At 39.5% G+C, this 13,479-nt stretch overlaps 1 protein-coding gene across 1 annotated transcript in view; it reads right to left on the reverse strand.

Moving 5' to 3' along the window:
• Window positions 1–3,483: 3,483 nt before the first annotated feature.
• Window positions 3,484–13,479, reverse strand: part of adgrl3.1 (adhesion G protein-coupled receptor L3.1) — a 119,703-nt gene continuing 109,707 nt past the window's right edge. Inside the window, exons 21-25 of the mRNA XM_030727286.1 lie at window positions 13,004–13,097; window positions 9,470–9,598; window positions 8,783–8,800; window positions 6,390–6,692; window positions 3,484–5,862 (exon numbers count right to left, since the gene is read on the reverse strand). Of these exons, the coding sequence (XP_030583146.1) occupies window positions 5,219–5,862; window positions 6,390–6,692; window positions 8,783–8,800; window positions 9,470–9,598; window positions 13,004–13,097 (1,188 nt within the window). The 3' untranslated portion in view covers window positions 3,484–5,218. The remainder of the gene's footprint in view (window positions 5,863–6,389; window positions 6,693–8,782; window positions 8,801–9,469; window positions 9,599–13,003; window positions 13,098–13,479) is intronic.

Consider the following 13,479-nt stretch of genomic DNA (forward strand, 5'->3'; position numbering starts at 1 on the left):
TTATACCACAGTAACAGCCTGTAAGCATGACTTCCAATTCTCTTTTTTGACTTGCTACCTTACCTAATTTAAATTTTCATATTGCTGCGTCTACAAATAAAGAACCAAACATGTACATTTTTCAAAAACTCTATTTCAACAACTATTTTGAGCTATAGGTATCCAGGAAGGATTCATTGTTCCACACGTCTTCTTCTGCTTGCTTTTTTTCTGTAGTCTGTTCAGTGCAGTTGCCACGTTTAGATTCTCCCGGCTTGCCAAAGACATTAATTAATCATAAACAAATACAATAAACAGAATGATTCCCCTTTAATTTATATTCCTGCTCATCCTTGCAGTCTTATGCCTTTGGTGTGTGCGCTGAGTCTGAGAGACATGTCACCTTGTAAGACATACTGAATGCCTTCCCTTGAAGGAGGGAAACAGAGAGAGCAGGAAGATAACACAGCCAGGCAGCACTAACCGATCAGAGCACTCCAGCAGAGATATGACCCACATAGCCCAATACTCGTTTAATCAGCCTGCTACTGGCAGAGGAAAGAGGGAATCGGAGGGAGAAACAGGGGAAATTTGAGTGTTAGGTGGCTTCAGTTAGTTTTAAGGAAACTAAAATAAATTTATAAAAAACCATGCTGCTCATTTCTTCACACTTTCCTTTATTTTTGCTCATTTCTTGCTGGGCTTCCTGCTTTTCTCATTATTTTTCAACTGCTGATTTTGCATTATTTTATTTTATTTTATTTTTTCCCATAAATTGAATCTATGATCAAAGTAGATCGAATATGGCAAAAGTCCTCAATAATACAGAGATGCTGTGCAGAGACTGCACCCAACTGAGTAGCAAGAAACATTTGTGGGGGCACTGTCACAAATAAAAGGGCATGTGGCCATTTCATTAAGCTTTTCATGTTATGGGCCAAGTACAGTTTGTTTATTTTTTTCTTATTAAAGCTATAATGTAAATTTATTGTAGACCAACCCCTGTTATTAACTGTTTGACACATGATGAGCAAAAATGAGGATTTCCTTCTTATTAGTTTCATATATTCTTAAAATCCACAAAGTTGACATGAGAGAAATGATATATTGGCAGCAGGTTGGAGTGTTTTTACATTTATTACTGTTAGTTTTTCTTTTACCATTGAAGCTATATCCATGTTATGGTGGTAGTTTGTCATGGATTTTTTTTCTGGATCTATTTAGTAATACTGAGCCGTGAACACCCACCCTAACCGATTAGTACCCAACCTGTTCTACCACCTAAGCTGCAGCCATTTAGAAGATACCAATTTATTGTTAGTGAAGCACCTCCAGTGATTTGAATCTTTGTCATGTTAAGTATACACAACTGAAAAATAACACAATTTCAAATCTTTGCAAGAAATAAGAAAACTTTAGTTATATACTTGACTCAGCTTTCTCTTAACACCCAGTAGACACCTGTGACATCTTTTCAGCTTCTCAGGATGCACAGCTTTGCCAGTATATGAAGGATTCCTAGGCTGTACAGTGACTATGGGTGTGAGACATGTTGTGACACTAGGAGACATTATCAATATGTGTTGAAATAATATTTACATATGAAGATTACCATTTAAGCTGAGAACCTGAGCTTGAACTTACAGAAGAGTGAAAAAAATACAACTTGTTTATTCTCCTTTGAAAAGGACTATAAGTATGTTTGTGGGACTGCAGAGCATAGCTAACAAGTTGTTCACAAATTAACCTTATACACACAACCTTAAGCCTGTTGCCAAATTAGAGGATGTTGAGAGTTCTCAATCCCGCCCTCTAGAGACTATACTAGCTGGAAAAGGTAACTAGCCATTCCTCAGTGGGGTTTGCCAGAGTCCACCCAGGGAATCATTAAGAATTTCTATTGCTGGGCAACACTAAGCATACTGGCCCCAAAGGAGAAGTTAGCAACTTCACTACATTAAGCGGGTGGAACTGTGTAAATGTAGAGGGAACAGAGCACATGGAAAAAAGCACACTCATTATTATTGGTTTTAAAGGTTAATTTTGGTATGGTTAATTTTTTTTTTTCTGTTATGCTCTGCTGTTATGTTGGGAAGCACTTTGATTTTTGTCTTGAGAGGTGGTATATAAATTACTTACTTTACTTACTTAAAGACTCCTTCTCCATTGGATTTACAAGTTTGACTCATTTATGTTATTTTAACCAACAATAGTAAGACTTCATTTTGAGTGTTTTGGCAGGTTATCTCAGTGGCTTTTCATTGAGTCAGTTCAACATTTTAGAGCAAAATGCAGTCATTTTCTTACTTAACACAGTTGGGTGGAACCACCTTTTATAAAAAAATAAAAAAAACAACATATTTTTCACTGTAACTGCAGAGTTCCAAACCTACTTTGGCATTAATAACAGTACAAAACCTGTATGCTGTGAGCTTTGTGGCATGGGTTTACATGGCCAAGCATCTCCTGCTTGGCCATGTAATGCCAGTGTAACGTGTAGGAGGTCCAGTGTTTTTGGTCATATTGTGTTTGGACAGAATAAATCCAGAGGAAAGTTGGATCAATTTAAGAACTCAGTTGACTCTTGCACTTTTGGTCGGGATTTGACATGTGGACAGAGAAAAAAAAAACAGTGCAGCCATGAGCCTCAGTGTCTCTTCTGAAGCCGTACCGAGTCCCAAACTGCTGTGAACATAACTGACTACCAGGGGTTAGTTGCACAGGTGCATATCGCACTTAGTTTGTCTGAAAGTAATTATTCTCATCACCTTACCCTTGAGGTTCAGTCCTTTATACCTATAAAATATGTAAATTTATGTTAGGAAATACAGTTAGTCTCCAAACAATGGAGAACTAATATATTCACTGACAAAAAGTCAGAATTCTTAACAAGTAAACTGCCTAATATGGTTCTGTAAACTTCCCACACGCTCAGCTATGGCACTAGAAAGCTTTCACAGGCAGAAACAGTTTTGACAGATTTATAGGAAAAGGCAGAATTTCACTCCAGATCCAAACCGAAATGAATGTACCAAGATGTTTGCATACTTATCGTCTCACCAACTGGTCAGAAACACACATCTGAAGTGAAAACACTGACGACTTTAACTGTGTTTGTATTTAATTTCAATATAATCACCGAAAACACTCAAGAGGCAGAAACCCGCAAAGCTATGTCAGTAATTTATTTGTTGGCAAACAACTTTCACTGTTACAACAAATATTAGTTATGAGATCATTCAACGTGGAACCCATACAAAAAGAATAAATAATTAGCAGTAATATTGTAATAATAATCATGATCGTAATAATTTAAAAAAGAAACAAAAAGAAAAAAAAAGAAAAAAAACAAACAAACCCAGTGCCACTTTATTTACTCCTGCCAGCTTTCTTTCCTCCAAGCTTGTTTTGCTGCCTTTAAACCAATAAACAGATAAATAAATAATTTCTCTCTTGGGGACATGGCGGCGGGGGGGGGGGGGGGGGGGGGGGGGGGGGGGGGGGTTACATGTGCAAGCTACACTTCATAAACTTATTCATTTTTCCTGCTAAATAAGTAAACATTGGCTTTTCACATTGGATAGTGCTTTTGTGTGTAGATTTTTAACATCTTCAGTAAAACATATATGGTGTAGCCATGACATTTCATGGGAAAAACTGACCCTTTGTAAAACAGATTCTCTTTTTTTTCAGTTTGGAGACTGGCAGTTGGCGTTATGAGCACTCTTCTGTACACTAAGATCTCAAACAGCACTGTAAGGTTTGATCAATTGGTAAAATATTTGGCAGAGGATGTGATTTAAAATCCGTTCTTGTGCTACTTCAGAAATCTTTGTCATCTTTCACACCCAGGCTCCTCCTGCAGGGTCAAAATGAGATGAGACCTCCTTCCAGCAAATTCTAAAACGTAGCATTTCCATAGCATGAATTTCCTTCATCACTTAACCACTTCATTTTCCTTTTTGTTTTAAATCTACAAAGTGGCAAAGTATATAGTAATAACTAATTTGCAAAATGTATGTGACAGTGGTGTTGCTATAAAAGGACGAGAATGAAGTGTGCGTAGGGTATAGGTGTATCAACGAGTGCTTGACTGCCTCTGCATTTATGAAAGAGTGACATGAAAGATTGTTCCTTGCTCGTTCTGCAGCCCTCTCGTGACTGGAACATGTCATGGCATTTCAGAACGTCTTCACAGACAAAAGGTTTGCAACTTAGGATTATAAAATAAAAGACTTGGTCATATGCAACATTTGTATCTGTATCTGGATTCTGTACAATACATAGAAACAGTTTGTGATTTCTTCATAATCCTTTGATAACTGAAAACTTTTACAGAAGAAAGGAGAAGAAACAGAACTTATTCTTTTTTTTTTTTAAATTCAGTCCTTTGTAATATGATCTTCCTTCTTTGTTTTCAGTGAAATACACAGTAGCCGCTGTCACTACGACTTGCAGGAATGTTACACCAGCCCAGACACAACTCCAGTTTAGCAGATACGAACAGGAAGAGAATTTTGAACATCAGTGTGATATGGTTACAGTTCAGTTGCCCAAATAATATTGAATTTTTTTTTTTGTTTTGTTTTTTTTTGGATGATTGTTAGTGAGGGCATATATCATACATCCTTCACTTGACTGGCAGGTAGTGGTGTTTCTTTGGGCCCAGTTTATGCTGTGAACACCAGAGTCTGACGTCCTGCTCTACCCTTTGTTGTGGTGGAAACATCATCCAACGTATGTGTCTTTAAGAGTTAGACAGATAGACAGACATACAGACAAACAGACAGGCAGCTCTTTACCCAGGGCTGGGGGCCGTGGCCCTGTTGTGGTGGTGGTGGAGACTATATGCTATAATCTGCTAGAGGTCCATATTGGGAAACTTGTAGGGCTACGGTCAATCCAAGATTCCAAATAAAATTAACAGGTACGGTAAAATTACAGAATCCCTCCCCGTTCCTGTTTGAGTTTAAACATTCCATTCCTGCTTGATGTTCACAAAAAGTCGTTTAGAGCTGCCCTCTTGGTCTGCACCATTTATGACAGTACATTCAGTCCCTGCTTTGAACTGACCAGTGATATCTCAATCATATTGTCATGGACCACAATTAATGTTACACACAGTACCTCAATGCAGGGTCGGGCCAGCTCAGTCTGTCAGTCAACAACACAGAATGTTTTCACTGAAAGGTTGAAAGTGTAAAGGTGGGCTGGGGAGGGACAGAAGTCTTGATTGGCTCTATAGACTGGTAACCAGGTGAGAAGGGTCTACAGGCGGCTCCTCAGGTGATGAATCGGACTCGTCCTTGCTCCCAGATACCATATATCCATCACTGCCACCACGGCCCATGTGGTAGTAGCTCTGCAGCTCGTGAAGGTGATTCCTGGAGCCCAAGTTTGGCATGCTCTTATAATAGACGTCATCCAGTTCAGGAGCAGTAGCACTCTTACAGGGCTGTAGCTCCCCAGAGCTGTCTTCCTCTCCATCTGTTAAACCATTCATCTGCCCATCTGGGAGGTCCGTCAGCACTGGCATGCTGGTGTAGAGTGAGTCTCTGTGGTTTGGTGAATGTGTGTGCTCATCAGTGTGCTCGTTTGTCAGCAGGGGAAAAAAGCTCTCGCTGGTCTCCTGTGGAATGCGCCGTGGCCGGGAGAAACTGTGAGGAGGGGGTGGCGGTGGGGGGTGGCTGTCTGGCGGAGGAGGCCGTGGCGGCAAGAGAGGTGCATTGGACTCCTCTCTGATAATCTCCAAACCCAGGTTCTCCTCATGAGGGAAGTTTGCAGGGTTGTCTAGTACCATGGGGCCATTGTCCTCTTTACTGCCTCCCACACATCCACCAACTCCGCTGCTGCTGCTGCTGCTGCTGCCCCCTGCCATGCTCCCTAGAAGAACCAGGTAGGAATCATATTACACGACACATCAGAACATGTTAGCCTACTGATGTTAAATCATTTGAACAAAGAGCAGTGCCACTGCCAGTGTAGTAGCATGGTTATTTTAGCAACCCACGGCTGAAACTTCAGATTTACTAGTAAAAAATGTATTTGATTTTTTTTTTAATGATAGTGATATGAAGGGTGTCAGCTTTTTTGATGCCACTTTCTGGGTTTTCTGACTTGCAAAATGACAGTTTTACTTGCGCTCACCACTCTCAATAGTGTCATTTTCAGCAGCAGCACATGGTTGTTATCAGGTTAAAAACAAAAGCTTTAAAGGCCTACTGCACGATACACCTGCCCAGCACCAGATATCAGACAGAAAATCCTGAAAAAATCATGAACTTTAGGTGAATTTAATGCATACAAGTTTGGTATATTATGATTAGAAAGATAACAAGTGTCACTTAATAAACCCTAAGCTTTACATTTGCCTGTCAAAACCTAAATTATGTAAATGAAACCGCATTCACCTCCATTGGCCATGCTGCTGTTGACCAGTTTGTTCATCAGGTTGTGATTTCGCTCTGTGGTTGCTCTCTCATGATTGTTAAGGTAAGATGGGATATAGTTGGACGTCAGCTCCTTGAGGATCTTCTTCTCCAGTGTTGTCTCCTTGTGGTTGCTGTGGGTGCCGTATCCTGCACTACGGTCAAGGATCTGAACGCAGTCGCTCAAATACTCGCTGCTCGCCATGCTGTAGTTGTTGGCATGGTTGCCGTTAAGAGGGAGTGTATCCATAACACTGGAGTCTCTTGCGTTGTTCAGGATGCCCTCTGAGAAACAAATAATTTAGAAAAAGTGCTAATTATTAGGATTTAAAAAAAAAAAATCTCCCAAGTGGATTTCTTAAATGAAAGATTTTAATTACTGTTTCATATCAAAGTGGGCGCTGTGAATTGAGAATTAAAAAATAGCAATGATAAATTTCTTGGAAGGAAAAATGCTTTAAGCATTTATAATTCATTAAGGAGAAGCTTCACAAGTACTCTTCTTTCTCAATTACTGCTAGCACTACTGCAATACAAAAAGAAAAGTTAAAACCTCACTGAAAAATGTTTTAAGTGGCACTTAAAGTAATGATATTGGAATTATTATTACATCTCATTCATGTCAACTTACTCTTTTAAGTAAATGACAATAAATGGCAGTGCTTGTCTTCTAATACTATAGATACTGTATATTGCTTCAAGGAAAAATCTTTCCAGAAAAGGAACTGTAAACTTGTATGCCAGTCTAAATTACATAATTATATCGACTGGCAAACTTTTGAGGGGAAAAAAAAAGGCTTTTGCATTGGTTGGACTTGTAACATAATGTAAAATTAGAACATAAAGTAAGGAAATTTGTGTTTGGTTGATCATTTCTTTGTTGCAACAATTCTTCTTGGCAATAACTTATACTACTTGAAAGCCTACTTATTTCCCCTTAAATGGTGCCACATTTGCAAGGAAAATGCATTTGTGAGTTGGCCAGCAGAGTTGAGTATGTGGGTTGCACCTATGAAAAATCTTTTCTGCCAGTAACAAACAGCTTATTCTGCTGTTGACTCTTGTTTGGTGTCATTTATTGGATTGGATGATTAAAGTCTGAAGAAACAATTGGAAAATTGGTCATTTTACAACTTATTCATTTAACAAACAGGGGCCTCGGTAGCATGTGGAAGAACCACACACAGCCACAACAGCCTGGCACCACCTCCTCATGCTGGTCACCAGCTTGGTTACACACTGCTGTGGGATGGCATCCCATTCTTCAACCAGCATTTGTCACCAGTCAGCCAGTGTGGTTGTGTTGGTCACTTTGGCACAAACAGCATTCCCAAGCTGATCCCACAAGTGTTCTATTGAGCTGAGGTCAGGACTGCAGGCAGGCCATTCCATCCTCTCCACTCCCAAATTTTGGAAGTATGGTCTGATAAACATAGTCTGTCGGGATGTGTGTTGTCGTCATGGAGGATAGAGTTCGGTCCCAGACTGTGGAGACATGGATTGCCACTAGTTGCAGAATCTCATTTCAATATCCGCATTAAGATTGCCTCCAATGATGACAAGCCTTGTTTTTCCAGTGAGGGAGATGTCATCCTGTCCCATCACAGATCCACCAAACGCTGTTGCCCTGTTTTTGCAGCAATCAACATATCATTCTCCTCATTTTGACCCTACAATCCAACTGCCATAGGCAGAATCCGGACTCACCCGTGGATGTAACGTTCCCCCACATGTTCAGGTTCCAGTGTACATGCTGCCGACACCAGCTTAAATGGGCCTGACAGTGAAGGGCAGTAATGACAGGCCTCCTGGCAGCCCTATGAGCCTGGAGATTGGCTGTGTGCAGTCTGTTGTGGGCAGCAGACACCAACTGACTGCTGTAGCAGGGTCCATGCTCACAGGTGTTGCAAATCAGGTGCCCACCTGATTAGCAGCACCTGGGGTACCAAAAGCTCAAAACAAAAGTCAATAGCAGAATAAGCTGTTTGGCATTGGTAGAGAAGATTTGGCAAGTTTTTCATGGGCCCAACCCACATATTTAATTCCACTGCTCAACCCACAAATGCATTTTCCTTACAAATGTGGCACCATTTAAAGGGAAATAAACAGGCTTCCCAATGGTATAAGGTTTACTGCCAAGAAGCATTGTTACAAGAAAGTTTACATTATGTTTTAAGTCCAACCTATGTGAAAGTCTATTTTTTCTACTCAAAAATTTTGCCAGTTGATATAAAACAATTAAGTAATTTGGACTGGAAGGAAATGAAAACCAAACAAATTTCCTTACTTTTTGTGCTTAGTTTAGAGTGCTTTAAAGGCAAGAAAACAGAAAAATTATGTTGTTGAAGTGGTTAGAGTATTAATTTAGCCCATACTTGTGTCTCGGTAAGGTGCTAATGGACAGCGTGAGGGAGAGAGGGAGAAGAGAGACACGGATGTTAGTTCAGACATTCAGAGAAACACATTTCAGCTACTGTTAAATCAACATTTGCCCAATAACTGAAGGCAAGATAACACATTCAAAAAGAAAACCTGACATAATGATTACACAACAAATTAATTCAGCTTTATCATAAAGACAGAGAAAGAAACATGAAAGCACACCATCAAATCACATTTAAAATACTATATATATAAATTATGCATGCTGTTGCATGAGCAATACAAAGCCCAACTGACACATGCAAAATCACATTCAAAATGAAATATATAGTACTTAAAAAAATCTAACACAAAATATAATATATAAGAATATTTCATGACTCCAAAGTAGCTTATTTAAGATATGGCCAATTGGCAACTACTAAATTACATAAAAATGTACATATGTGTGTGTGTGTGTGTCTGTATATATATATATATATATATATATATACAGACACACACACCAGCATCATTTATCATCTCACTTGGGAGCCATAATGTGGATGCATCAAAATAGAAAACATTTTTAAACTGAAAGAAAGAACCATGCAAACTAAAATAATGAAATGAATAAAATAAAGTATCTCTAAGCTACATTTTAAAATGTTGTATGTTCATAATTGGAACATCAGGCACACCTTGGGTGTTGTACATGCCCACAGCTGGGTTGTTATAGACTGCCGAGTCCCCCAGGAGAGTGTTATAAGGATTGTTAGTACCATGGGGACGAAGGAGAGCATTAGTTATAAGATGATTAGCCATGGCTCCTGGTACAGGCAGATAGAGAAAGAGAGAGGAAAAGCAACAGCCAAGTCGAGAGAGGAGGAGAGAGGAAAAGCAACAGCCAAGTCAAGAGAGAAAAAGAGAGAAGCACTCAGGAGAAAAAAAAGGCAGAGTGGAAATAGAGGTTAAAGGAGAGAACATGTAGCCATTGCAGAGTGGAAGTAAGCAAGAAGGAAAAAGAAGGAGGGAGAGTGAGATGGAGAGTGAGTGTATGGAAGAAAGCGGGAGAGAAGAGGACAAGTAAATCAAACAAGCTAACAGTTTAGGGAGAAAGCCAAGAAAAAGCTTGACAAGTCATTCTTGCAGCCATTGCATACAGGCTGAGGGAGGGAAAGGGAGAAGGAGACAGAGAGAGAGAGACAAAGAGAGAGAAGCATAGCTCGGAGCAGACTGTGCTGCAGTTCAATACGCTTGAGCAGAGAAGCATGACTACAGGACAGTTAATGGACAAAGGGGCCACAGAAAGTGTTTTCAGTGCATTTTCTGAGAGGCTGGTCATATACACATTAAGATGATGCAAAAATACGGACAACAAATGAGCACAACAGCTCTTATAGACTCATCCTCACGATGCAATCAACGCTGTATAAAGCAACCTCTGCTACTCCTGTCTGTGTATATCGTGTGGCTTTAAAACAGAAAGGGGGGAAAACTGATACATTAAAATATCTCCGAGGCTTCTAAATAAACAATGCAAAACGTGATCAGAAATAATAATCTTTATCATAGTTTCCTGTTCCCCTAGAAACACCTCTAATGAGGCGTAGTGATGTTATTGCACATCACCGACCACTGTGTATGTGGTGACCCGGTGGAGTGTCTGCATCATGCAGTTTTTGTTTTTGCTTTTCTTTGTTGTATTCCTGCTCTGTCTAGTAGCTTCAAATATGATCCTGCTAATAATTTTATACAGTTGTCACTGACTGTGGAATCTAAACGTGTGGTTATGTAAACTAGATGCATCTAACATTAGACGGATGCATCCTTCCCAGTAAAAATAATGTCTAAAGGCTATTAAATTTATTAAAAACATATGGGCAGAGCATTCTTTCTCATTTCCTGAAGCATTTTTTTCTTATTTCCATACAATGCAAAATATAAACTTGTGATTTCCTTACCATTATAGCACAACACACAAGAACCGCATATTGTAATAACATTAAAAAAAAGGAACCTGTCAAATGCATGAATAAAAGCTGGCTAAAAATCAAATGGAATGTAAAATGTAGAGGGAAATTTGACATGTTAAAAAAAATCACAGGTATTGTATGTAAAGTACCTGTTATCTTTAATTACGTCGACTGATCGCTCAACTTCTTAGTGCCAAAAGTCAGCCACCGTTCACCGCTATAGGAATGCAGGCTGGTGTCTGTCATGACTGTCCGACATGACGTCATTAGTCCCAAGCCTCTGGAACTACCATTCGTCTTAGTGTTGCTAAGACAGTGGATGCTGTCTGTCCATTTCCAGCCCTTTACATATTTTTTGTTTTTTAACCCAGTTTAACATTCCTAGTTTCTGGAAGCTTGTGTAAGGTGTTTAGTTGCCCCTGACAAAAATTTAGGTTGCTTGAAAATGTACGTCTAGCATCTCCTAATGTTGTTACTACAGAAATGAACCACGGAGAAAATCACTTTTCTTTTTTCTTCTGGCCAAGTCTCTTTCCTCAGAACAATCAATGTTGTTTGTAGCTCAGCAATGAGTCTGTTTTACAGCAGACTGTATGAAACCATTTCCAGATAAACTAAGTAATATAACTCCCTTTTCTTTAGTCGTTGTAAGCTGGTGCCATTAGTGCTTTTGATTGGTTTAAATACCCATGTGAAAGCAATGTTAGCTAATAGATAACTATTAGTGTTAGTGCTGCAGATGAAGTGCATACCTTGATTTTGTAATTGCATTATTTATTTATTTTTTGCATTATGCACAAAAATTGGAAGTAACTGAATATATCAGAGATTGTCTGTGTTTCACCAAAAGGAAACCCACATAACTGACTGCTGTGTTTAAGGATACCACAGTTCATTCAGGTGGCTGTGGCTCAGGTGGTACAGTAGAACAGGTCATCTACTAATCAGAAAGTTGGAGGTTCAATCCCTGACTGCTCCAGTATCCTTAGGAACGATACTGAACCCTGAGTTGCTTCCGATGAATTCATCAGAGTGGGAACATGTGTGTTAGATAAAAAGCACTTAGACATAGCAAAAGGTGCTTATGTGAATGAAGACATGATGTGTAAAGTGCTTTGAGTTCCTGAGTGGAAAAGCACTATATGAGAACCAGTCCATGTACCATTCATTTCATGAAGCTGTTGTACAGGAACCTTTTTTTTTTCTCAACATTCTCCCTTTTTTATTACAGCTTAAATGACCTGTGCATAACAAGAAGTCATTCTCTTATCTGACAATCCAATTTATTCCATTTCACCCTTATTCAATAAGTCAAAGCATATAGTTATTTCAAAACCTACTGGCTAAGTAGCTCCGTGCGGCATACTTTAAAGTGTGAGGGAAGGAGGAGGTGTGGGTGTCTTAAGCCCTGCCTCACTAAGTGTGTGATAATTCAAGCACTGACACGCACCATGTCTGCTTTAGTATCAATCTGTCATGCTAACAGCTTATTAGTGGCCTGAAGAAAGTGAGGGCCACACCTCAGCTTAAGACTAACAAATGGCAGCATGTGTTCCATTGTGTGTGTGCGTGTTTCAAACTGTGTGGCCATTTGGGTATCTATGCCCTCATTACCCTAGCCCTCAGATAGCCATACCCATTGAGTTCATTCCTACAGTTCATTACACTGTCCTACTCCGGAGGGACAGCAATGGACAGCTAAATAAAGTGGGGATACCCTGAACTAAGCTTATTAATTTAAAAGGTTTGAGACTACAGTAGCATACAGATCCTCAAATGAAAATCCTTCAAAGTTTTGCTCTATTTCACTATAGGATCCTACCGTGCGGTGTGTAAATTAGTCTAAAAATATAACATAAATCTCAAGTAATTATGCGTACAAACTAATTTACGGGACTCTCACCTACAGCAGTCAAAGTAACATCTGTCCTTGGGAAAAGAAGATTGGTGCTACAGCACAGACAGCTCTTCACTCTGTCGTTTTAGACTGTGACAATAAACTGGTGTCAGTTTTCACAGGAGCGTGCCCCTACCTCTCCTTCCCGCATAAAACAGCCTTTGAAGCAGCAAAAATAATAAGCGATATTTACACTCTGTCCTGCTAATCTTTCAATCTTCAAGAACCAAATACCATTATCAGTAGTTTGGACCACAGCTACTTTGCTAAATGACAGCGTATGCCGTCTGTGCCTCCTGCTATTAATAAAGTAGATATGGTGACAGTGATGAGGATGCAAATTGTAGGTATCCCGTGGTTACCTCTGTTGAGCGTAGCAGAGCTGTTGATGTCTCCAGTGATGAAGGAGGACTCCTGTTTCCTCACAGTGTCATTCCACATCCGCCTGATACGACTCTATACACACGAGAAAAGAAGCGAGACAGAAAGAAAAGGGTAGAGAAGGTATGGGCAAATACATAGAGAGGTACCAAAAATGAAAGAAATCAAAGGAAGAGCCAGGAACAAATCAAGGGAGAAAGGACATGACAACAAAGACGGGAGAGAAACATAGTGAGAAAGTGTAATATATGGGAGGTGATTTGCAAATTAGTGCAGGAGAGGCAGTAAATAAATAAATAAATAAATAAAAAAAGCAACGGAACAGCCGACAAAAGGGAGACAGGCAGGGAAAAATAATCATGCATCAGTGTCTTTTGTATTCCATATACTTTTTTTTAAGCAACATTTTCTGTCACAGTCGGGGTTTTGGATATCACACTTTCAACAAAACATCCAA

This window comes from Archocentrus centrarchus, chromosome 1, assembly GCF_007364275.1.
Source record: "Archocentrus centrarchus isolate MPI-CPG fArcCen1 chromosome 1, fArcCen1, whole genome shotgun sequence".
NCBI classification, from domain to species: domain Eukaryota; kingdom Metazoa; phylum Chordata; class Actinopteri; order Cichliformes; family Cichlidae; genus Archocentrus; species Archocentrus centrarchus.